Below are 27541 nucleotides of genomic sequence, written 5' to 3'. Positions count from 1 at the left end.
TTGCAATTCTCCTTAAAGGAGAGAAACCTCTTCCGGTCTCCAGAAAAGGGTTCTGGGAGCTTGATCTGGCGTTCAAAATATGGACTGGAGGACAGAGGAGTGGAAGAACCTTGCCCTAACTCACAAGAACGGAGTTTCTCTCCTAGCTCCTGCACCCTCTGTGTCAAGTTAGAGACATGGTCAGTCAGGGTAGTAAGAGGATTCATGATACAGTGGTTATTGGGCCTGTTAATCTGTAACGGTCACGTCCACACACACACAGGGGGAAGGGTGGTGACCACTGCGCTCCACCCTCACCCCTGGCCCTGCCTACTTGCCTCACGAGTCCTGATGACAGGGGACAACTGGACGGCAATCCCTAACTTAGGATATGTGCAGGGAAGACAGACAAGACAAAATACGGAACATGAACGGACCGGGTCAGAACCAAGAGAGCTACGCAGTACAACGGATTAAGCAAAGAATGGTCAGGAGAAGCCGGGGTCAAATACCAGGAGAGTAGAGAAGTACAAGAGGAGTCCTAAGAGAGTAGTCAGGTGGGAGCCGAGGTCACAATACCAGGATGTATGCGCAGTACAGGAGGAGCAGGCAGAGGATCGTCAGGGAACAGGATCAGGTAAATATTCAGTAGTCCAACAAATAGCCAGGAGCCTAGAAATTAACAGGCAACCTGTAGCCAGCAGGCTGCCTGTATTTATAGTGGGGAGTGAGGGTCATGTGACGTGGCCAGCATCACATGACCGACAGACCAACCAGTCGAGCACCGAGTGATCAGCTCGGCGCTCAAGGCAGACTAGGAGCAGGGAGCCACCCAGCTAGTAAAGCCGCCCTGGGAATGAGGTCAAACACAGAACCTCATTCCAAAAGCTAAGCAACAGTTCTGCGGGCAATGGGGGACCGAGTGCACCTTCGGAACCCCGTGACACTTACTCTGCAGACATAACCTAGGTCTCTAGCAACCAATTCCAACTGCCTTGTAGAAGGCTGTGGTGCACACCTAGTGATAGCCTTAGGTCTACTAATCAAAGTAAGGAAGGAAATTACTGTAGTTAGTAGATTTTGAGTTTGCTGGTGGTGGTTCAGGACAGTGACTATATTTCTCACCACTGTAGTCCTACAAGTGGAATAGAGGTAGTGTATATTAATATACAGTATATCACCAGGAGTTTCGTAATGACTAGTGATTTTTTTGCTTATTTTCAGTTTTGCAGTTGGGCAGAAGTAAAACTGACAGTGAGTCCTTTCCTTGGTGGTTTCTTTAACCCCTTAGTGACCAAGCCTGTTTGGGCCTTTATGACCAAGCGTTTTTCTTCCTTTTTTTATGGTCTCGTTCCAAGAGCTATAACTTTTTTATTTTTTCATCCATATAGCTTTATGAGGGCTTGTTTTTTACGGGACAAGTTGTAGTTTTTAATGGTGCCATTTTGGGGTACACATAACTTTCTGATTAACTTTTATTAACTCTTTCTGGGAGGGAGATGGGGAAAAATAGCAATACTGCCACTGCGTTTTTACATTATACATTTTTTGGCGTTCATTTTTCGGTACAAATAACATAATATCTTTATTCTCTGGGTCAGTACGATTACAGTGATGCTAAATACTTATAATTTTGTTTACATTTTACAACTTTTTTTGCAATAAAACACCTTTTATTAACCCCAAAAATTATTTTGCATTGCCACTTCACAAGACCCATAACTTTTTTTTATTTTTTTATATGGAATTGTGTGAGGGCTTGATTTTTGAAAGACAACTTGTATTTTTCATGGGTATGATTTTGGAGTAAATACCGCTTTTTGATCGCTTGTTATTACGTTTTTTTTCTGTGGAAACTAAGAATAAATTTGAAATTCTGTCTTTTTTTAATGTTTTTTTTTTACGGCGTTCACCATAGGGGATAATTTATGTAATATTTATGTAGTCCCGGTCGTTACGGACGCGGCAATACCAAACATATGGGGGATATTTTCTTTTTGCAATTTTTTTTCATTGAAAAGCGTATTTTCAATGGAAAAAAAGGCATATTTTTTTATTTTATGGAATTTTTTTTATTTAATAAATGTGTATTTTTTTTCTATTTTTTTTACTACTTAATAGTCCCACAAGGGGACTATAATATACAGTATTTTGATTGCTTTTAAAATGTAATGCATTATCTCTATAATGCATTGCATTTCAATAGCAATGCTATTCGAACATTGACCAGCAGGCTGCGCCAGAGAGGCACAGCCTGCTGGAAGTGACTGAAGACAGGCTCGGGCCCTCATCGGAAGCAAGGTAAGCTTCCCAGCACATCAGCACCCCGCAATCGCATTTTCGGGGTGCTGATGGGAGACAGAGGGAGTCCGCTCCCTCTGTCACCACTTTACATGCAGCGGGCGCCATTGCGCCCGGCATGTAAAGGGTTAAACAGCCCGGATCGGCACTCCTGCCGTTCCGGGCTGTTAGAGCAGGGACCCGGCTCTCATGTGAGAGCCAGGTCCACGCTCCCCGCTGCACGGGGGAGCCGCGCGGCGCTTAAACTGGGCCGCCGTAAAAACGCGGCGGCCCAGCCTAAGGCCCCTTAGTGACCGCCGTAAAAACACGTATGGGTGGTCACTAAGGGGTTAAAGAGAAATGTGTTTCATTGGACACTAATTTGAATTTTGTAATAAAATATTTTAAAAAACTTTATTTACTAAATATATCTTTAAAGTGTTTGGGGTTCCATTTTTCTAATGCAAGGGCTAAATACCCTCATAGGTTTAAATTATAAATTTGTGGTTACCTGCAGACATTACTAAGAGAATTACTAAGGGGTTGTGTGAAGAAGCAATTTGGTGCACTGATTCAGAAAAAAATAACTTCAGCTCCTATAACAGTGGATTATAAAGTCAGTATGCAAAGCTTTTGGAACTTGAAATGTTGGACCCTCCCTCAAAGCTCTGGAATACATTTTTTTGTAAATATTATTATCTACAAACAAATTATGTTCAAGAACAATTTAGTTAATAATATATCCAAGATTACTCCATTAGCAGTCAATATATTTTTGCTTATACCCCATTACATAAAGTGAGTAATTTGGACATTGCATTCTATAAATAGTAATTCCGCTTATATGATAGTAATAGGGATTGTATAGGCGGGGGCTTCCCTTTTAACTCCTTCCTTCCTGCTCTTCCCTCCAAATGACCTCAAATCAAGGAGGTGAACCAGAGAATTAAATAAACTCTTTCCTTATTTCCCATATGTATATCGCAAAATAGTTGATCCGAAAACTATTTCTCAATCTATAAAAGGGCTTTGAGCACACAGGGTAGATTAATTTAATTATAAAAATTAAACCCATGGGCAGTGCTACCATGTTTTTGCCAACTTCCTCATGTTTCTATTGAATACAAAATGCAAGGAAGCGAGACAAGACTCACAGAGCAAATACATACAGGAGGAGGTCAATAACAGCCATTGTTCATATCAAGACATTGACACAATTTCATAAAAGTTCTATTGATGTTATAATAGAGGCACATGCTGCTGTGTTTGATGTGTAACTTGAAAATTAACCCCTTAAGAATACAGGCTACTTTTGTACTTAAAAGCCATGAACACCTTTAGAAGTAGTATAAGGTTAGATAGTACTGATTGCGTGGGCAATAGGAGATGGTTCCCAAACCAGATAATGATAGAATTTAGACTCCTGTACTCCACTTGGTTTTCAAGAATAATGCTTTTATTAATGTGCAGTTCCAGTCAAAAAAGTTTTTCGGCTTATCGCCTTCTTCAGTACAACCGGTTTGAGCCGCATAGATGGGTGAAAAAAAGCATGGAGTTAAATGATCCCTTGGTGGGTAGCAGGATGCTGCGATATTCAGGGGCTCTGTGGCCCTGTGTGGCGAGCGCTGTAGTAAGGCTATAGCTGTAGTATGGCGCCCTCTTCCTTAGGCCGTAGCCTTACTACAGCGCTCGCCACACAGGGCCACAGAGCCCCTGAATATCGCAGAATCCTGCTACCCACTGAGGGATCATTTAACTCCATGCTTTTTTTCACCCATCTATGCGGCTCAAACCGGTTGTACTGAAGAAGGCGATAAGCCGAAAAACATTTTTTGACTGGAACCGCACATTAATAAAAGCATTATTCTTGAAAACCAAGTGGAGCATTTTCTTTTTGTAATAGAATTGTATTCATTTTGGGCCAAAAATCTTTTTTTCAATTGGTCTTCTCCTCTACAGCTTTTAGTTTCTCTGCATCTATAGACTATTGCATTCTCCTTTACAGTGAATACATCACCAAGCTGCTCTGATGGTTGGCTCTATAGAATTATCACTGGATTCCTGACTGCTAATAAATACTCTTTTAAGTTAAATTCTTATCAAACTCCTAAGAATTTAGCTATAATGAGTGTTTGTGAGTTGTCGGGAGTTCAGAGATAAGGAGTTAGAGCCATTCTCAAGTCAGAGAAAGGATCTAATGTTGAGCTGAAAAGTTGCAACCACTTGGGTGAATGAAGAGACTTTTTCTCTGAAGATTGTCGGAGTGCTGCCTTAAGGGCTACAAATCAATCTGTTAGAGCAGTTGCCTGGCAGATTCAGCATGAGGCAGAGAGCAACATTTTGCGGGAGTGCTGCCTTCCTTTTGAAATTATTTGTACAGATTTTCAATTCAGGTTACTTTTTACATATTTTTAAAAACTTTTTTCAAGTGTTTTTATTTTGGACCTGCGACCATTTGATCTCTTATACTATACACTATGATACTTCTGTATACAGTGCATAGTGATTCTGACAGGCAGTCTATTACATCCAGCGAGAGGGGTGGCTGACCGGAATATGGCAGGTCTGGAGTCCTTCAGAAGGCCCCCCTATGCATTCTCTGGGTGCCAATCGGAGGACAGAAGAAGGTTCCTCTTTCTGTCTAACCTCTCAGATGCCGTTGTCGCTACTGACTTTGGCATCAAAGACGTTAATGTGCCAGGTTCAGAGTCATCTCAATTTCTAGTAGCTGTACCATGGTGCCAGCTGTTTGATACAGTTGGCACCCACAATTTAGGGCACACAGCTGATCTCTTAAGCCCGTGCCATCCCTTTGATGTACTATTACAGCACTGAGCATTAACTACCTGCACTCTGTGCCATAATAGTACGTAACAGAGAACAGAGGCTAAATTAAAGTAAAGGCAAGAACTGCTTGTATATATGGCTGTGACTGTGCTTTGTACTGCAGCTCACTTTAGCGAAGTCCCATTTACTGTAAATGAGTGGGACTAAGCTGCAATACTGGCACCATCGGAAGTATATTTATGGTGCTATGCCTGTGGTAGCACATTATACAGTGATTCCAAAAAGAAAGTACTAGGATTGACACACCTATTCATTTTTTCTTAGACAAAAGACTGTCACAGACGTACCGAGAAATACGGACGTCCCGGCGACAGTGAGTGGCAGGAGATCTGTGAGACTGGCAACACGTGGTTTGATCTGACAGGTTTTCCTTGTGGAATTAATAGGTGTCTGTGTTGTTTCTGGTAATGGCCACACCTCTTACCTCCAGGTGTTGTTTATGTGGTCATTTAACCTTCTTTATTTATAGTTGCTTCTCCCACTATGCTGTGCGGTTTACAGCTTCTGTGCCTGTGGATTGTTTGTGGTTGGATCTCTGCTGAGTTCCTGGTGCTTCCATAGCCTCTTTTGAAGTTAAGTATTTTCTTTCCCTTTTGTATTTTGTTTAGGTTCTTTGTGTTGCCTTTCCCTATTGTTTGTATTAGGCCTGAAGGAGACTCCTATTCATCCTTCCTTTTGGAGAAACAGGTAGTCTCGTCCCTGCCATTAGTACCAGGGTCCTATAGTGCAAGATAGGACTCTAGGTATTCCTGCGTATGAACTCACCTACCTTTGGGGTCTGTTCATACTGGTAGTCAGTCGGAATTTTGGTTAGGGTTTTCACTAGGAGGTGTCCATCTTCCTTCCCTAGTTCTAAGGTCTGATTTCCTGTTTCCCCCTTCCCTCCTATGCTCAGTGTGGTATTTCCCTCCCACACCGAAGCATGACAAAGGCGTTATCCTGGAAATAATATTGATGACCTATGCTCAGGATATTTTTAATGTATCATTTGCGGTAGGTCTTGGGGGTTTCATAGGCCAAGCATTGGAAAAAGAAAACTCTTGGTTTGGCCAACATCCTTAGTCATGTTGCAACTCCTGTTAACGTCTCAGTACCTCTAATAGGTGACACGACAGAGACAGCTTTCTTCCTATTCAAAGAGCTAGTTTGCATTTAATTTGCACAGTGTGGACAACATTAAAATTCATAAATGCAAATTGTACATCGCTGCTTTCACATGGTACTAACAAATCAATATCACAATAATTTTCTACCATAAGAAATAGTGCTATGATTGCTGTTCTAGCAGTATATGACAGTCACTACAGCCTGTAGGGATTAGCCTCTAAGCCTCTGGAGCCAAAAACCTGAATATGATTATTTTTTTCCATTTTGCAAGTATCCTAGCAGTGGATTTATTTTTCAGTTTTAGGATTAATATTCTGCATTGCATATTAAGGTACCTTGTAAGATTGGCACAACCCGCCAAACAGAAATTGGACCCAAGCTGGAGAATTGTCCCATGGAGCATTCCAAGAAGAAGAGTGGGAGGCCAGAGAATGCAAGCATAATCGTGTAAGGTATGAGAAATGCCCCTGTAGAATATACATTTTTAAAAGATTAATATATGACATTATTTTATTTGTGTAATAAGAAATGCATATATTGCAGTGTTATAGTAAAATATAAGACATGCAGATGGAACTTCATTTAGCATTTTTCTGGATACATACAGCTAGAAATAATATTTTTCCCAATTGCAATCAATTTCACATATTATGCTAAATGATGTGAGTGGAAAAAAATACTTGGAAATGCCTTTAATATTGGATCTTACCAAGGAAACCTATACCCTTTTTTGATTATCAATATAAGGCACTCATTATAGTGTACCTGTCATCACAGGTTACCGTACATTGGCGAATATGCAGTCATGTTTGTACACTGTTACATAACAATTTCCCCTCTGCATGCTCTAGCTCTTATTTTCAGTCATCCCTTAGCTAGTGGGTAGAGACTAGCTTCTATGATCTCTCCCATACACTCTCCCATCTTTTTTTAGTACACCCTTGGATGGATCAGCAGAATGGAGGACATTATACAGCAGTTCTGAGCAGTGTAGCCGTGAATCCAGCCAACCTTTTAGAGCCAGCAGCAATGTCTTTGTATTTCTTTACCTCTGTCTCACAAGAACAGCATCTACTCATTTCACCCCTCTCGACTGTACATAGGCTTCTATGGACACCTGATCCTTCACTGAGTTGTTAGCTGAGGATGAACCAGTTCGGAAGGCAGAAGGACTCAAAGTGGCTCATAAATGGAGATGGACGCAATTTTCTCTAATAAGATATATATTTAAAATAATTCCTATAATCAATCAATAATTATCTTTAGATTTCATGGAAGCTTCAAGTTCCTAGAGGCATATTATAGGGATCCCAGTTATTTCAACTGCATATGTCCTGCTTAATACCTGTAAAAAAATTCTAACATTGGAATTTTACTTAGTGCTTTGTCTATGCCATGTTGATTTTTAGAAGAAGATTTTTTTTAACTGATATATGTGTGGTCCAAAAAACATAATGGTGAATGATATTGGCTACATGAGCTCAAGACACCTCATGTCGAGCTCAAGTCAGAAAACAATTCATTGACCTTTGTGGGAGAGTATAGTGAGTATGGTCTGCGCTATGTGCAGTAGTCACTGTGCAGAGAGGCGGAGGAGGAGCTGAATGGTTCCTATCATCTGTTTTCTAAGATCCTTTATTATATGACTCCGGCTTTGTAATAGAAGTATTACCTTTCATTGTAATCCTATCCTCTGATGAAAACGGGAGGATTGTTGACCCTATCCACAGTGTGCACAGCAGTAGCCATTAAGTCAACGATACAAAACAGGCTGCTCATTTTAAGAGATTAGCTAGAGTGAAAAACTGCAATATTTCAATTCAATATAGATAGTTATGTGAAAAAAACATCAAAAATACTAAATCAAAGCTGTAATGTTGCAAGTGTAATGAGCATCACTGATTCCTTTCGGTATTTTAAATATAGAAAACATCACAGTTTCCTCCAAGTGGTAAGTGCATATTGAGCAAAAGCCAAAAATGTGCACAATGTAATCTAGCTATACATTTTTTTCTCAATGACAACCATTGTATCTATTTGTGAATTCCTTTGTCTGCTACAAGAATGCATGGCATAACCCTATAATTGCTTTGCCCTCTGAGGGATTAATGTCCATATTGAATCTTTATGGACTGTTGCACTAATTATTCCCAGAATGATAAATCTGCATTACTGGTTCCAGTCTTTATTATTAGCGCATTGTAGTACTGTTGTGAAAGTTTAAGTAAACATGTGAAGTCCGTCACTGATTAACTGGGCACCGAACAAACAGGGAGTGCATCCGTTATTAACCAGGGCTTGACATATCAGTCAGAATGAAGTACGTCATCAATCAATGCATGGAAGAGACACATAATAACTACTTCAATATTGACAATTGCAGGTCAATGTACTGTATAATAGATATAATAACATACACAGGAAGATGTGACTTCATGAGACCATCAATGTGACTGCCAACCTTCCTCCCAAGACTTCCTTAGCGGAGGACCCAATGCCCAAATTGAGGACATCTCTTAGGAATCTTAAATGCATTGGTGACTCATAAAAGAAATCTGGTAGTCACAGTTAAGTATGCCTGCTTGAGATAGGTGCCATTTCCATGCCTAGCTGTAATCAAGTCAGACCTAAGTAGAGTGGATCCTCAAGTCAATCAACCAATAAGAATAAGCACTAAAAAAGTAAAAAGGGTTCGGAGTGTCAATATTAACCATGGACATGTCTATAATGGGTGCAAAAAAAGTAATCACAGAAGGGTCTTGGTGACTGAGGAGGCCCAAATGGACTTCTGCCACAGAGGATACCTGTTTTATAAATGGCTCTTAGTAGATGGAGAATGAGAAGGAATGGTGATTAAACAACACATGTAAATCCGTTGTTGTTTTTTATTTTAGAGGAACCGCTTTCTATTGAGGACAGAAACTTCTTCAAGGTCTATGCAATGTACCTAATGTATATTAATAGTAAAATTATGATGATCTCATTGATCTCTAAAGGAGCACCTTATCTTGGCACAGGTAAAGAACAGAACAATTCAATGCCATACCTTAGAGAGGTGCTAGTAAACGGCCAATCAGTACATGCATCTGGGACTGCCAATGATTACAAAACTAAAGGGAATGAGGTCCTTTCAGCTTGGGACTTATTTACATGGGTAAATTAATGGACCAATTATTAGCCCATTCATATGATAATTGGTCTGTAGAAAAAATTTGTCAGCTGATCACAAAAATGTTATTGTGAGCAGCTATTGCCCTATAAATAGGGATGTGCAGCTTACTAACAAAGAATCTATGTGAGATAAATGATTGTAGTAACGATTGTTCATCCACATAGAGAAATCATCTTTGTTGCTTGTAACTGCTATTGAATGAGTGGGCAATAAACAGGAATGAACGGTTTGTTCACAATCACTGTTATTTATATTTTTCTTTGTCAGAGGGTCCACCTCACATCCACCCATTATAAATAGAATTGTAACACATCTTCATTTAAGTAAATTAATTTTAATTAGGTGTCTTTTTGCAAACTGCATAATAATTAGAGGTGTGACGCTTTGAAAAATAAAATTTGGATGCTTTACCAAATTTCTCCGAGAAATTTGGTTAATCACAAATGAATTTGTCACAAAGCATGCTAAACCAGGTCTATCCCGGCCTGCAGTTTAATTTGCGGGAGAGTGCATCTCAGTGTACATATGTGTGTATTGCACCAACATGCATAGTTAAAATTACAGATAGGTCACATATATGGACCAACATTCCTAGCCAATCCGTTCTGTTAAACCAAAAGAAAAGCATACAGCAGCCTTCAGTAAAGAAAAAAAAATGCTATGTGCCCCTGCAGTAGCTGTGCACCTTTATTTACTGGAACAAAATAAAGACATGGAGGCAATGCCAATAAAGTAGTGGATAAAAAAAAGGTTCTTTTAATCCATCTTGTGGCAGTGCAAACAGATGCTTTTGAATCCCTTCTGTCAGCTGTAGAATGACTGTATGTCATTATTAGGCACAGTTCAGTTATTTGGTCAGTTATTTGGTCAGTTATTCTCATAATTTATTTATCTATATAATTTATTGTCAGCCAAAAGCAGGTGCAGGTCAAACCTACAGAACAGATGTAGATCTATTCATGATACCTAATCCAAGAGTAGAAAATCAACATCCAGCAATATAGGATATGAGTCAAAATGATGGGTTAAAGGTCAGAATTTAAGTGGTCCAGCTACAACGTAACCCTTACAAACAAATAAACTTTAATATTACTACTACAACAAACAATTTGTCCATTAGTGTCCAGGTGCATACCAATCCACCAAGATGCTAGCCAGAAATTGGGAAAAATGACCCTAATTACATGTCCTAAGACTAGGCCCTCAGCCCAGGGGCGACTCCTGAAGGTGGAGGCCCCCTGTCCTCGAACCTACCTGGCAACTCCTAGTTTACCCTATTATGTATGGGCTGATAATCGTTGACGTAATGGTGGACCGGTATAGGCATGGACAGAGAGGATCAAATACAACGTGCACAGTGTATACAACCCTGATGGTATGAAATACCAAGAGGTACACGGTGCAACCAACTACAGATATAAAAGACACCTAATTACGATAACTACTGATACCATAGAATTAATCTGTGATCAATCCCAACGCGTTTCCCCCACGGTGTGGGATCATCAGGGGGTAAATGAATTTAGATATTTAAGTAGATACATGAATAGAAATTGTCGAGCGGAGGGAGGCCCAAATAGTATTGGCGCATCCGTGATGTAGCCGTTCAACAAATGGTGTCAATAATGACGGTCAATAGTGGGATTAAAAGATTGGACCAGATGACAATCCTGGGAGGAATAGGAGGAGGGGACAAATACCAACAGTCTTGATGTATAGGACACTGTTGGTATAGGGTAAACTAGGAGTTGCCAGGTAGGTTCGAGGACAGGGGGCCTCCACCTTCAGGAGTCGCCGAGGGCCTAGTCTTAGGACATGTAATTAGGGTCATTTTTCCCAATTCCCGGCTAGCATCTTGGTGGATTGGTATGCGCCTGGACACTAATGGACAAATTGTTTGTTCTAATCCGAGAGTAGGCTTGATTCCTGAATTTGGCTCACAAAAACTGATGGAAATAACTGACCAAATAACTGTAGTGTGAACTCAACTTTAAAGGTCAATGTTAGCATCAGGTCAAATTTATCGGCTTGGACTGAACTGTGCAGTGGCCCAAGATTTAGAGGGACTTCCTGCCTCCATCTCACCCGCATACAGCCACAGTCTGTCGGGGTCATCTGTGTCATCTTTGTCGTTGTCCTCTAGCTCCTCATGCTCCTCCTGCTCCTCTCCTGTAACTTGAGCAGATAAAGCACCTTGTTTTATATAAAATTCATGGGCATTGATGTCCTTCTCCTCATCCTTATCCTCCTCCTGTGGCAGTTCAGTCCCTACAGGGCTCAGGTGGACATGAGATTTAGGTGCCATGACTTCTGTCTCCTCACCATCATTTGCAGCTCAAGGAGGGCATGTTTTGCACGGTAAGAGTGGCTGAAGTGCATGCACAAACGTCTTGCAGTTGGGTGGAAGACTTTAGGAACCAGGTGACAACCAGATTGAAGATGTACCTCATGCAGGGTGCATGGTTCAGCCCTCCCTGACACAGCACAGACAGAATTTTCTTCCTGTTATTGGTGACCCATGTTGGCAAGGAGACAGCCAGGATTTGATTTCTTGGTTAATGACATGGAGCAGTTCCTCAATGGTGTGACTCCATTCACTAAGGATGACCAGGTGCAGAACCACATGACAACCTCATGTTTTGCATAGGTGGTATACTGAAGAACCACTCTGCCCTATATTGGAGGCTGAGGACAAGGTGGAGCATGAGAAGGCAAAGGAGTACATTGGTGCAGAAATCCCATGATTACAACGCAGAAGCGGCATTGCCATCACCTGGCCACATTTCTGCTGTGCTAGAACCACATTTACCCACCATGAACTGAACCAGAAGCCGAAAGGCTCAAGTACTGGCCGACCATCTGCTCAACATACATTTTCAAGGATGGTACAGCTTTTCTTTAGAGAAGTAATGGTGGCTTGGGACTCTCTACTTTGGCTGGGCACAAGCCATCAGTTCTCTGAAGTCTTCAGAGTCAACAATATGGAAAGGGAGGGACTGTAGTACCAGTAACTTGGCCAGATGCACGTTCAGCTTCTGCGCCATTGAATGAGTATACTGTATGTATACTGTTGTCTCTTTGCCTCGGTGATCGATTGCTTGCGAAACACGTGATGAGAAGGAGCAGAGTAGAGATGAGCGAATTGAAGTTGACGAAGTGGAAATCGATCCGAAATTCAGGAAAAATTTGATTTGCACCGAATCCGAATTTCCTCACGCTTCGTGGTAACGAATCACATTTTTTCCTAAGATGGCTGCTGCACATGTTAGGACATGGAGCAAGGAACTCTGGGAATGAGGGATCACCCACAATGCCATGCATGCAGCCAATCAGCAGCAAGCCAGCCATGTGATGTCATAGCCCTATAAATAGCCTCAGCCATCTTGGATTCAGCAATTTTCCAGTGCACTTAGTGCAGGGAGAGATGTCAGCAGGCACTAGGGACAGTGGTAGAAAAGACTTTAAAACTTTTATTTTGTTGTATAGAAGTTCAGGGAAAGGATAGGGAGGAATATTTCCACAGCATTTATGTTGAACAGGGTTCAGTAGGGAAGGTTACAGCCTGGGTAATAGGAACAATCCTATTATACCTTGCTGCACTGACTGAGGATCCAAATAAACATTATACAGCTCTGTAATTCCAGCAAACCGTTCTTGTTATTGGGGTGCAAGTGCTGTTTGATACAGCCATTGGTATAGTGAGGCACCAAGAACAGGTAACTGGTTACAGGAAGGGTATGATGAAGGGGACCTATCTGTAATCCCCGAAACTCGTTGAGCTTTTACTTTATTATAAGAATAAAAAAAGCATCCTTTATTTGGAAGTCCTCCAGTTCATCTCCATCATGAGGACGGGATGTGCATTCATCTTACAGGCGACATCGGCGGGGGAGCTTAGGAGGACAGGTACCCAGATCAGCCCAAGGAGGATGGTCCCCGCTGTTGCTGCCTACTTCGAGATCTCTAATGTAAGTGGTGGTGAAGGTGATGATGATAATGTGTCGATTGACGTCTAGTGGGTGCCCACAAGAGAGGAAGAGGAGGGGAGTTCAGAGGGAGAGACGGAGCAGCAGATAGGGAGGAGAAGCATGCAGAATTTGCAGTGCACAGGAGGCAAAAAGCAGACTGCAAATGTATCTGGAGCGAGCCATCCACCATGCACAGTCACATCTTGCATTCCCAGGACACCGGCACACATGGCTCCGCAGTGTGGGCTTTTTTTTAAGTATCAGCTGCTTATAATAGTGTTGCCATCTGCAGCCTGTGCTGTCAATGCATAAGTCGCGGTAATCCCAATATTCACCTAGGGATGACCGCCTTAAGAAGGCAGCTGGCCTCCCATCACCGAGCCCAGTGGGAGCAACACCATCAGAACCCACAAAGCCACACTACCGGCGCTCCACGTCCTGCCTCTTCTCCTTCTCCTCTCATTTGTCCTCTACATCACCTTCTACCAAGCCGTCGTCGCTTTTATCTGGCACAAGGCAGGCTTCCGTGGCCCAAATGTTCGAGCGTTAAAAAAATTATACCAGATAATCCTCTTACCCAACATTTAACCGCTGGCTTGTCGGAACTGCTAGCCCGCCAACTACTGCCATATAAATTGGTGGACTCAGAGGCCTTTAGAAAATTTGTGGCCATTGGCACACCACAATGGAAGGCCCCCGGAAGGAAATATTTCTCCCAGAATGGTGTCCCTGAACTATATAGCCACGTTCAGCAGCAAGTGAATATATCTCTGGCAGACAGTGTCGGTGCCAAGATACATCTGACCACAGACGTGGTCTAGCAAACACGGGCAGGGAAGGTACATAACTTTTACTGCCCACTGGGTGAACCTTCTGACGGCTGTCAAGTATGTAACCCGTGGCACCCATGTGGATTTGGTGTTACTGCCACGGATTGCATGCAGGCCTGCCTCTTCTTCTCCTCCTCCTACTCCATCCTCCGTCTCCTCCTCGGCTGACTCCTTCTTTTCCACTACTACCGCCTCTTCCGCTGCACCCCCCAAGCTCCCCAGAACCTATTTGACGTGCCAATTGAGACATTGCTATGCCGTGCTGTGGCTGTTGTGCCTGGAAGCCAAGAGCCACACCAGTCCTGCACTCCTTTCAGCTCTGCGGTCATAGGCCGATCAGTAGCTAACCTCACTCAATTAGACAGTTGGTAAAGTGGTGTGAAACTGAAACAGGGCAAAATGACACACGAGCCATGCATGGCACACATCCTGAACTTAGTCATGCAGCGATTCATTGCCAAATACCCCGGGGTCCACGATGTCTTGCGGCAGGCCAGGAAAATATCTGGCCATTTTAGAAGATCTTACACGGCCATGGCTCGCCTTGCTGACGTTCAGCGGCGACACAACTTGCCCTCAGACGTCGGATTCGTGACTGTCCGACGCGCTGGAAGTCCACCTTGTTTATGCTTGATAGGCTGCCGTGCCGTTAACGACTTCTTGTACGAACTCTGCGGCAGAAGAGGTTCTGGGGAGCTTGGTTTCTTTTCACCGCGCCAGTGGCTGCTCATGCGTGATGCATGCAGACTTCTGCAGCCATTTAATGAGATCACTAAACTGGTCAGTCGCAGCCCAGGTGCCATCAGTGACATCATACCTTACGTCTTCTTTCTGGAGCGTGCATTGCGTCGCGTCATTGATCAAGCCGTCGAGAAACAGGAGCTGAAAGATGAGGAAGTCGCAATGCTGAAGGAATTCCCAGGGGGCCTACTCCATCTAAGACAAGTCAGCAGGAGTCTGAAGAGGAGTCAGAGGAGGATGGTTGCTGGGAAGGGGAGGAGGAGGAGGAGAAGCAATAAGAGCAAGCTTTCAACTTTTCAGGATTCTCTCTGGTGTTGTCCGTTGCTGGGGGGAGGACCTTTGCGCCACAATCTGAGTCAGAAATAGCCTAACATAGATGTATTTCTATATAATAAATGACCACCTAATTGTATTTTTATTCAGGGGGTAGGGATAATATCTTTAAATTATATAGATTCTCCTGTCACGGCTGTATGTGAGCAACAATAGTATACACAGTAAAAGAGCTACTGACCGGACCCAAACTAGGGAGGATAAAGGGTGACCCCTGTCCGACCCTCAAAGCTCTCCCTATGCTGCTAAAGCACATGCCCGGATCCAAATGGCGGAACGAGGCATGCCCACGTGCCTAAGACCACTGTAACCCCTACAATAGTGGAAGGGGCACGACCACCGGTGCCCTACTCAGTATATGGAGGGAACCGTGGCCACCTCAGATCCAGTCAGAAAACAATCAGGTACACAACAATGTCTGTACACTTAGCTGAAGGTGTTGCAGCCGCAGAGAAGACGGATCCAAGGACAGCTGGCAATATCCGGAGTGCTTGCTGCAGCAGAACACAGGTCCAGTGAACTGATAGCTACAAGTGAAGATACTAAAGCAAGAGCTACAACTGAAATGAGAACTATAATCCACGCCCTACAATAGGAGGAGGGGTGATATAAAGAGAGGGAAATCACCTGTACTGGGTGGCTATGTAATTAGACCCCTGGTACAAACACAAAATGGCGGACATGTTACCAACATCACAGAGGGCTGGCAGAATGCAGCATTTCCAGGCCTTGCTGCGAGAGATACTGCATTCTGCTGTTGTGGGCACTGGCAGAGAAATCTCCACAGCGAAACCAGTGCGGGAACCAATCCTACAGCGCCTGCAAAAAAAGGGGGGTTTGAAGATGTGTTGGTCATTTTGGATATGAGATCATTCTTGCAGCCAACCCATCGACAGCCGCCCTCTGGATCCAGCCTCAGGAAAACCTAGACCGACAGGTGTTCGACTACATCGGTTTAACAGCTGATGTGGACGCTCTGAGAAGCGAGGAATCCCTTGACTACTGGGTGTGCAGGCTTGACCTGTGGCCAGAGCTGGCACAGTTTGCCATGGAACTTTTGGCTTGCCCCTCGTCGAGTGTCCAGGGGGGATTGTGACCGATAAGTGCACTCACCTAGCTCACAACAGTGTGGACTACCTCACATTTTTAAAAATGAATGAGGCATGGATCTCGGAGGAAGTCAACACCTGTGATGACCACATGTAATTGAATTTCATCATGCCAGCACACACATATCCGCCACAACCCAGAACAAAGAATGGTCCTTGCTTTATGTATATACAGCGGCATAAAAGGCCTTTTATGTCGGGTGAATGCCTAATTTTTTGGGGCCTGTACTGGCCGACAGTTACATTTTTATCCCGTGACTGCCTAATGTACCTCCAGCCACAGAATCCAAAGTTCTTTACTGTCAGGTGAAGGCCTATTGTCTAATTTTTTGGGCATGTACTGGCCAACAGTTAAATTTTTATCCTGTGACCGCCTAATGTACCTCCAGACACAGAATCCAAAGTTCTTTGCTGTCAGGTAAATGCCAATTGGCTAATTTTTGGGGCCTGTACTGGCTGAGAGTTACTTTTTTTTATCTCTATCCACATAAACATACCCCTGTCTCACTTCTCTGCCTTTCATTATGGTGGCGTATGAACCGCATTCACCATAAGTACCTTATAATGTCACAGGGTCATGTGACTGTGCCCCCCACCCTGTTCTGTTCCCCTCATTCTGTACTGTGCCCCCTTATACCCTGCATTGTGCCCTCTTACCACACCTTGTGCAGTGCCCCTAGTCATTCCCTGTACTGTGCCCTCTTGTACCCTTTTATCCAGTCACGGTATGGCTGTGTTATCTGGTCACTGTACAGAGGTGTTATCAATGTATGGTGGTGGTATTCAATAACTGGATGACCATAACTATATCCCTTTCCCTGCCCACGCTATTTTTTTTTAGACCTAGCATAAGCAGGAAAAATATGCAGATTGCGGTGCTAAGGACCTTTGCGCCACAATCTGTGTCAGAAATACTCCTAACATAGATGTATTTCTATATAATAAATGACCACCTAATTGTATTATTATTCGGGGGTAGGGCTAATTTCTTTAAATTATATAGATTCTAGTGTATTATACGGTGCCCTGTATAATGCACTGTAGAAAAATGATCCTTGGGAAACGCAGTCCTCATTCCTGACCACCAGGACCAGGTAGCGCTCTGTCAGTACATGGCGGCCTCCCCTCTTCGCCACGCTGCTCTGCTGTGTACTGTGCTTATTCTGACACTAGAGCTGGGTTCACATCCTATTTATGCCATCCATTTAAATACATACCAAAAATGCTAACAGATGCCTCAGACTGATGCCGTACAGTGGCGTCCGTTCACCATACAGTTCCATGGTAAAAAAAAAAATGTCAGAATCCAAGATGGCTGATGCTATTTATTGGGCTGTGACATCACAGGGCTTGCTGGCTGCTGATTGGCTGCATGAATGGCATTATGGGGGGTGATCCCGCCTTCCCAGAGTTTCTTTCTCCATGTCCTCACACAAAAATGCGATTTGTTACAACGAAGTGTGACGAAATTCGGATTCGGTGCAAATCAAATTTTTCCTGAAATTCGAATTGAATTCCACTTCGTCAACTTTGATTCGCTCATCTCTAGTTACTATGTTACTATGTTAAATGGTTAATCTAATAATGGGTCTGCCATATTACGTTTTAGTCACGTATGTTTTTCTTAGTTAAATTTTAACACTTTAATTTATGTTGTACTCAACATAATGTGAAAACTTGTAAGGATTGATTCATCTAAGTTTTGTATAGAAACATAGAAACATAGAATGTGTCGGCAGATAAGAACCATTTGGCCCATCTAGTCTGCCCAATATACTGAATTTACTGTATATTGGCTATTTTCATATCTATGTCAAATGTTACATCAGGAGGCTCTATCGCAGATTTGGTCATATTTGTTGAGAAGAATAGAGCAGAATGCAGTAACAGAACCTCAACAGACGTCATCATACAGTCAATCCATGGGTCAAGGTTGATATCTGTTGTGGATTTATTAATGGACGCAAGTGCCTGTGAACTGAGACTTAGTGACAATAGATTCGACCCAGCTTCTGTGATGTATGAAATGTCTTTCTTTATAGCAAATTAACATCTGCATTTCTTTAAAAAGTATTTGGAAAATCTTTACCTCCTCCATTCTTGTATGCAAGATAAGGAAATCTCCAGACATTCCCCAAACCAACAGCATAGCCGATCATAGACAACAAATAGTCTGATTTTCGGGACCAGTTTCCACGTTCCTTGTTTTCATCATTGGAGTCCACATGAGAGTCCTTGAGAAATAACATCCTAATTAATTGCTTCATATAATTGTCATAAGCACAACATTTTTAGTATAAAATTGTAGCAGTGCAGCACCAGTCTAAATGTAAGACAGCAAGGAAGCTGTCTTACATTTAGACCATTTTCTACGCCTAAAACAGGCGTAGAATATGATGAATGAGACGGACCTGCTGGCCCATTTTCCTAGACCTGGCATGAGCGGGGAAAAGTCGCAGATTCTGGCACAAGTAACCACTGCACTGCGATCTGCGCCAGCAATATGCCTAATATAGGTGTATATCTTGATAATAAATGACCCCCTATATCTGTATTATTGGCATAACCAAGTCATATAGAATAAGGTGGACAAAGCCTGAAATGGTGACGTTATTTTCTAGTTTGTTCAAATTACTAATTATCATACTATGCACTGCATCTTATCATGACCAATAGTCACCGGACTCTATGGATCTGATTTATCACAATTTGACTCCAGAATTCTGGCTTCAAAAATAATAATAAGGCTTTTGCGACTTTTTGAATTTGCTTGCCAAAAAGTGGGTGTGGTTAGCTGTATCAATGATTGTCATTTCAGAATTATCATTGAGAAAGTCACAAAAAAATTTGCCATCTCTCTCCAGCAGCAGGGTGGAGTAGGAAAACTAGACTAGCTTTTCTAGACAAAAGTGTTAGGTTTAAAGGGCTTCTGTCACCCCACTAAACTCTTTTTTTTTTGTGTGTACTTATAATCCCTATCCTGCCATATTGCCATACATTATGTTATTAATAATTTTCGTTCAGTAGATTTAGCAAAAAAATTACTTTTATGATATGCTAATTACCTTTCTACCAGCAAGTAGGGCGTCTACTTGCTGGTAGCAGCCGCAGAAAACCGCCCCCTTCTCCTGTTGATTGACAGGGCCAGCCGCGATCTCCTCCTCCGACTGGCCCTGTCAGCATTTCAAAAATCGCGCGCCTGTGTTGATTCGGCGCAGGCGCTCTGAGATAAGGAGGCTCGCCTCCTCAGCACTCCCTCAGTGCGCCTGCGCCGATGACATCACCGAAAGAGAAGACGTCATTGGCGCAGGCGCACTGAGGGAGTGCTGAGGAGGCGAGCCTCCTTATCTCAGAGCGCCTGCGCCGAATCAACACAGGCGCGCGATTTTTGAAATGCTGACAGGGCTGGCCGGAGGAGGAGATCGCGGCTGGCCCTGTCAATCAACAAGAGGAGGGGGCGGTTTTCTGCGGCTGCTACCAGCAAGTAGACGCCCTACTTGCTGGTAGAAAGGTAATTAGCATATCATAAAAGTAAGTTTTTTGCTAAATCTACTGAGCGAAAATTATTAATAACATAATGTATGGCAATATGGCAGGATAGGGATTATAAGTACACAAAAAAAAATATGAGTTTAGTGGGGTGACAGAAGCCTTTTAAGGATGAGACAAATTTATCAAACAACATGAGACATTTGATAAATGTGACATAAAGTACACCAACACAGACTCAAGAAAAACTGACTTTAAATATTCCCCTCATGATAAATTCTCCCCTATATGTTATGGGCCATATCCAAAGCACTGCATCTCATCATGGGGCATACCCAAAAGCCTGCACACACTCCCCTACCCTACAGAACACCATATGTTGTGTAAACTTGGCCACAGAAATAATTTTTAGGAGTTGTATGCTTTTTACTATTGATGACCTATCCTCAGAATAGGTCATCAATATGAGATAGGCGGGGGTGCTGGCAGTTGGACCAGCTGTTTAAAGAGAAGACAGCTCTCTTGCAAGTGCTGCCTTCTCTGCTCTGTTTACCTGCTCTCTGCAGCAATTGCAGTAGTGTGCAGTGTAATTACAAGTATGGCACATACTGGCAATTACATCTCTTCCCCACTGCAATTGCTGTGGCAAGCAGGTAAACCGAGCAGAGAAGACAGCACTTGCAAGAGTGCTGCCTTCTCTTCAAATAGCTTCAACTTTCTTTGGATCTACTAAAGGCCATTGCAAAATATCATCCCTGTGAATGAGTCAATTTAAAATGCTGTCCATTCCAAGCTTGGACAGCAGCTGGATGGAAACATTGATCATGTGAAAGCAGGCTTAACCTCTCATCTTAAAATGACCAAACTGTAAAATCAATTAAATGGAGAAATCCCTGGATCTGCAAAAACTTTGTGAAAATCCACCTGCACTGATTATGCACCCCCTCAATCGTACCCACTGAGTTACAACCATCTGAGGATGCCTGATACTTGCCTTGTAGGGCACAAAAAAATAAAAAAAAGAGCCAGACCATCAAATGCAACCTCGAAAAACCATACCTGGGATTTAACTACCCACCTTCAAACCATTTCCAAGGATTAACTAACTTGAAAAAGTTGCTTTGCATGCTGAGCATATGTTCCCCACTTCCTTTCTCTATACACCTAATCCAATTCCCCCCTAGCTATATCCAAGAAAAAGTCCTCCATCCAAACGACATCATGCCGGCCTGGCCATATTAACCCACTTGTAGGTGTACTTGTGAAACGCATAACCATCAATAGGTTATCTACAATGACTCTCTAAAGGATATAATGAGGAGGCGAAAATGGAGGCAGTAAGGAATAATACTTAATGGCAGCAATTATGGTACACAAAGTTAAATATTAACGTACATCTTGGACAAGGAACAAAAAGCAAGTATTCCTTCTAAATGGTCAATGGAGTTTGAAAGGCATTAAGGTTATTTACATTGTTTCTAACACATTCAAAGTGGATATTTCTGTTCTGTGTATATAAAATGTAGTACCATTTTCTGAATTTGCATGTACAGTACAGACCAAAAGTTTGGACACACCTTCTCATTCAAAGAGTTTTCTTTATTTTCATGACTATGAAAATTGTAGATTCACACTGAAGGCATCAAAACTATGAATTAACACATGTGGAATTATATACATAACAAACAAGTGTGAAACAACTGAAAATATGTCATATTCTAGGTTCTTCAAAGTAGCCACCTTTTGCTTTGATTACTGCTTTTTACACTCTTGGCATTCTCTTGATGAGCTTCAAGAGGTAGTCCCCTGAAATGGTTTTCTCTTCACAAGTGTGCCCTGTCAGGTTTAATAAGTGGGATTTCTTGCCTTATAAATGGGGTTGGGACCATCAGTGGCGTTGAGGAGAAGTCAGGTGGATACACAGCTGATAGTCCTACTGAATAGACTGTTAGAATTGGTATTACGGCAAGAAAAAAGCAGCAAGTAAAGAAAAACGAGTGGTCATCATTACTTTAAGAAATGAAGGTCAGTCAGTCAGCCGAAAAATTGGGAAAACTTTGAAAGTAAGGGCTATTTGACCATGAAGGAGAGTGATGGGGTGCTGCGCCAGATGACCTGGCCTCCACAGTCACCGGACCTGAACCCAATCGAGATGGTTTGGGGTGAGCTGGACCGCAGAGTGAAGTCAAAAGGGCCAACAAGTGCTAAGCATCTCTGGGAACTCCTTCAAGACTGTTGGAAGACCATTTCAGGGGACTACCTCTTGAAGCTCATCAAGAGAATGCCAAGAGTGTGTAAAGCAGTAATCAAAGCAAAAGGTGGCTACTTTGAAGAACCTAGAATATGACATATTTTCAGTTGTTTCACACTTGTTTGTTATGTATATAATTCCACATGTGTTAATTCATAGTTTTGATGCCTTCATAGTCATGAAAATAAAGAAAACTCTTTGAATGAGAAGGTGTGTCCAAACTTTTGGTCTGTACTGTATTTAAAGTGTGCTATGTTAAAATATGTACTAAACAGCCTTATTGTGGCTTTATGTTAGCATTCACATTATGACCATACCTGGACTTCCTGCAACTCAACTGGAACCTTGTTGTGGGACACCAAGTTGTTGCTGGTATAATATTGACTTAAATGTGGTGGCAATATATGGACCCTAGGTGTCATTGTATTATATTCCGCTGAAAGCATTATTCCCAAAGCTGCTGTGTAGGTCTATAGTCCAAATCTGTTCTGGTCTATGTAAATGCAAACTGATGTGACTCAACTCAGAACAGCAAAAGGCAGAGTCCCTAATGGCCATGCTAGTTTTTTTTTTACGCTGCTTCTAAAGAATATCTCCTTAATTTTGAAGGTGATGGAAAAGGCTTTACCAGCCTTCCCCCAAGGATTCTAAAACAGATTCCTGTGAAAGCTTATATGGGCACTTAAGACACTATAGTTTGCTCATAGGAGCAGGACCAGAGACCCCCATCTGTAGACAACACTGTTTTTGGGCTCTTGCACTTGGAGGTATAGAGCAAGGTACTGGTTGGTAGCATCATATGCCTTAGATGCAGCACAAGGGGGCATTTTTTTTTGCTCTCTATAGATGAACACCAAAATTGTGCTGTCTATAGATGGGTATTGCATTGCCAGAAAAATAAGTCTCTATATTGCTTTGTTTCTTCAATGAGAATATCTCCTCAAGTGTGTCTAGAGTGTCTCATACAGTCAATCAGTACTGTTTTCTGTACTGATTAGGGGCTAGAATGCTGACACAGTGCTGTCTACAGATGCGTATGTCTGGTTTGGCTGATAAGAGCTAATTATTGTACACTTGAGGACCAAATTTGTTATTACAGCATATATTTTGCAAATGCAAGAAATGCTATACATTTTTACATAAAGAACCATATTAAGTGATTATGTATTAGGAAAAGCTTGTTCTATAAGATCTTTTAGTAGTCCAGAAAGGCAAAGAAGTCAATTTATGTCCATCATTTCGTATCACCTATAAAAGGTATCTCAGCCGATGTAAATACAATTTTATCCTAACAGTGGGCATACAGGTGAAACTCGAAAAATTAGAATATCGTGCAAAGTTAATTTATTTCAGTAATGCAACTTAAAAAGTGAAACTAACATATGAGACAGACTCATTACAAGCAAAGCGAGATATTTCAAGCCTTTATTTGTTATAATTTGGATGATTATGGCTTACAGCTTATGAAACCCCAAAGTCACAATTATGAGGTCCCCTTTGCTCAGGGGGTATGGATTAATTAGCTGACTAGAGTGTGACACTTTGAGCCTAGAAAATTGAACCTTTTCACAAAATTCTACTATTAAGCTGCATTAATGCAATTCCTTTTAATTTGCATTACTGAAATAAATGGAACTTTTGCACGATATTCAATTTTTCCGAGTTTCACCTGTATCTACTTGGCAGAGTACCTGTTGTACTTCTGTGAATTAGCTATTCCTTTGCAGTCTAGAATTTGTTTCCATGAGTTATTCATTTACTCCTTTCATGCAAGTTGCAAACTCTTTAGGAGCTTAAGTAGTTATTTGTCTACTCACCTTATTTCCACCAGAAGATGTTTTATTCTTCAGTTTCAGAATGTCTTTCATACCCATGATGATTAGACTTCAAGGCTTCTTTACCCAGTAGAGATGTTCCTTGGGTTTTCACTCTTGGGCTGTGCTGGTGAAATGTAAAAAATTGAGGAGCTTTTAAGCCTTACATAGCTGGCAATGTTTTTTTTTTCCTATTCACTAAGGTGTGTAACTGGCAACTGGCACCTCCCTCGGTTGTTACTTAATACAGCAGGACACATGAAAGACATCATCATAAGTTAAAAGTTAATACTTAGATTCAATTATGCAGATATACCATAATTAACATGTTCCTGAAGTAGACTTTGCACAAAAAAATGACATGTAATTGTATAACCGTATCCCATAAACAATATATTGCCGTTGATATTTGTTTCAGGAGAATTCACTGGTGGCTTCATGTGTATCGTCGTGCTATTTAACACGTGTCTACTCATAATGGAAAATTAGGCTTCTTTGGGTGCCATAGACAATTCTATTTTATACACTCCAAAATACTCCAAATAAGGAGCACCAGAGATGCCTCAAAGCTGATGTTTTTGACATTATCAACTGAAGAATTCATGTATTGGATGCTGATAGACTGTTAAATACCAATAACCAAGTTTCACAAAAAAAGACCAGTTTGTGGTGCTGCAATGTAATCACATTTAAGTCAATGGGGCTGAGCTACAATACCAGACACAACCTTTAAACAGGTGTGGCACTGTTTTGGATGAAAGCAGTCGTTGTTTCTACTCCTGAACAAGACTTGCCACTTAGAGAAGACATAGGATCATAATTAACACTTAAGATGGTCAAACACTTTAAATAGCTCTCAGCTGAATGTTTCACCCACAGGTGTGATATGCATACTTGGACAAGTATGCATGTCTTATTTATGGAGAGAAGGGAATATGCTGCTGTCAGACAACTATGGTGGCTGCTTACCTCCCACGAGAATAAAGGATTGGGCGTGTTGAAATCCAACATCCCCTTTCCTGACTACAGAGAATGGCACATCTGCAGAGATGCTTGCTGCCCTTAATTTTGAGTCAGAAGGGGTAAGGGACCTGCTGTGCCATCATGGTTACATAGTAATGAGTGTACAGGTCTTGCATCCAGTGCTTGCCTACAGTCTGGAGACTAGAAAGACACCACAGAGGATTAAGAAGGAAGCCTATCAAACTCTCTTCACTGACTGCATTTTCTTCACCACTCCCATACTGAAGGTAGCATTGTCCCCACCACTACCGCCGTAGCAGCAACATTCTTCCCACTACTTCTCCTATAAATGAAGTCTCAGAATTCCACCTTTCTCATCCTTCAACCACTCGCAGAAGTATTACCCCCCCTTTCCTCCACTTTGCACTGGAAATGGTACTTTCCCCTTTTCCCACTAATAGCAGCATTCTCTTCCCTGCCTTCCCCACTGGCTGCAATATTGACCCCCTTCTCGCCCCTTACCCACTGGCAGCAGCTTTCTCCCCTTCCTCTTTCCACTTCTCCACTGGCAGTGAAGTACCCCAGAAGGACTACTGCAAAGGGTTAATTACTATTAACAGCATTAATGTAATATTTAAGTTAAATGCTGCAATTTGTATAACCTGGCAAACTGTTTTCGGTTGTCAGGGTGTGGAACCAGGTCTTCCCCCTGGCTAGATAGATTATAGACTTGTCTGAAACAGCTTGAAAGAAAAACATGTTTGAAAGACCTCCGCACAACTAGGTCTAAGTTCAGAGAACCCTGGTCTTTGAGCCTACAACTGTCCAGAAAGCAGCCATATTACCAGAGTACTCCAAAGAGAAGGAGATTAGAAGGTGTAGAACCCAACAAGGCCATGTAATGGACTCAGACTAGTTATTGTGCTAATTTATGGCCAAGGCTCTGTTCAGGGTCTCCATCATAAAGTTCATCAAAAATAGTGGAGAGAAAAATCCTGCATGCAGGACTTTTTTCTCCACAAAAAAAAAAAGAGGCAGAAGAAAGAAAATAAATAGCGCTGATGGAAGCACCCTAAAGCATCCCCCATACTTTGAGATGGATTGGCCATGGGTATATCAGTTCTACACTCCTCAGCCGGGGAATTGCAGAAGGATTTAGCAAAAACCTTATTGTAAGCCTGCGGCTCTGCTGGATGACTTTAAAGTATCCATACGCTGTCATCTACATGTGAACTGTGCCTTTTGCTGCTATTTGTGCTATTTGTGCTGCCATATTTACTGCAATGAACGGACCTGGTTATTGTCACCACCATTCACCTGTAGTACCAAGGTGTGCCCTCAAGTCACTAAACAGCCCCATGGAGCGTCAGAGGGAGAGTGCTTCTCACAGCACTGCCCCTGCAGGTTGCTGCTGAAGATTCCTACCTTTCCCTCATGGCAGCATTCTCCATCTTTCTTCCAAAACAGCACTAGAAGCAGCAAATTCTGCAGTCATTAGGAAAAGTTATCATGGTACTCTGGGCTGGATGGAGCATAAAAGGTAAGTGAATGATTCCAATCAGGTATGTCACTTGTGAGTCACCACTGTACAGTATGTCATAGTTATGTATATTGCCTGTGACTGTATTTTAGCAATGCTGTATTTATTTGCGTGCTCTGAAGTCAAGATCTCTTAGTGACTGCTGTAAAATGGCATATTGGTGGTCACTAAAAGGGTTAAATTGGTGAAATGTCCAGGATATTACACATTAATAAAAAAAGAAGACATAAGCTCTGTTCTCTTATTTGAGCTTTAAGGCTACTTTCACACTAGTGGCACTGACCTCCGGCAAGTTGTTCCGTCGGGTGAACAGCCTGTCGGATCCATCCTGCCGCAAGTGACCGCGTGCCTCCGGACTGCCACTCCGTCCCTATTGACTATAATGGGGTTGGGGGAGGAGTTCCAGCGAGGCACGGCAGCGCTCGGCGAGAGGCTGCCGGAATAAAACTACGACATACTGCAGCACTCATACTGCTGCTCACTTCTTGTTTGAAAAAGTCACCTGTGAGTGCCGAAACGCCGCGCGTCCCAGCAAAGATTTTTGGGAGTGCCGGTTTTCTTTCATTCTTCTGATTTTGGGATTACGTCCACACAAACCGAGCACCCCTCAACCAGTACGCTGTGCCGCCTGACTTCATTACACAGTAAAACTACGACATGTCTGACATTTATTCCGGCAGCCTCTCGCCGTGCGCTGCCGTGACTCGCCGGAACTCAGCCCCCACCCCCATTATAGTCAATGGGGACAAAGCTGCAGTCTGGAGGCACATGGTCACTAGTGGCAGGACGGATCCGACAGGCTGTTCACCCGACTGAACAGCCTGCCGGAGGTCTGTGCCACTAGTGTGAAAGTAGCCTAAGTATGTAATTTCATTGAATTACTTTAAATAAATTGTCCCACTACAGGAGCACACCACTGCACCACAGCTTACTACCATATTTAAGTCCGCTGAAGTGTTGGATTCATGGGGCTGCGTCCCAGGTATAGCAAAGTACATGAGGGATCTTTATAGCATCAACTAAAGAGAAGTAAAAGCCAAATTTATTTACTATACATGTATATCGAATAGATTTGGATTTAGCTTTTCATCGGTTGTTGGTGGAAATTTCCTAGTTTA

General features: G+C 42.3%; 1 protein-coding gene across 1 annotated transcript in view; it reads right to left on the bottom strand.

Annotated features, from left to right (window-relative positions):
- The window catches only part of LOC120977383 (sodium- and chloride-dependent neutral and basic amino acid transporter B(0+)-like), a 79493-nt gene extending 55405 nt beyond the window's left edge, over positions 1-24088 (bottom strand). Inside the window, exons 1-3 of the mRNA XM_040405311.1 lie at positions 23924-24088; positions 18456-18600; positions 6549-6680 (exon numbers count right to left, since the gene is read on the bottom strand). Of these exons, the coding sequence (XP_040261245.1) occupies positions 6549-6680; positions 18456-18600; positions 23924-23980 (334 nt within the window). The 5' untranslated portion in view covers positions 23981-24088. The remainder of the gene's footprint in view (positions 1-6548; positions 6681-18455; positions 18601-23923) is intronic.
- Between the last annotated feature and the right edge of the window lie 3453 nt (positions 24089-27541).

The sequence above is a fragment of the Bufo bufo genome, chromosome 8 (assembly GCF_905171765.1).
Source record: "Bufo bufo chromosome 8, aBufBuf1.1, whole genome shotgun sequence".
Lineage (NCBI taxonomy): Eukaryota > Metazoa > Chordata > Amphibia > Anura > Bufonidae > Bufo > Bufo bufo.
The sequence above is the reverse complement of the archived record's forward strand: the minus strand, read 5'-3'. Positions and strand labels throughout refer to the sequence as shown.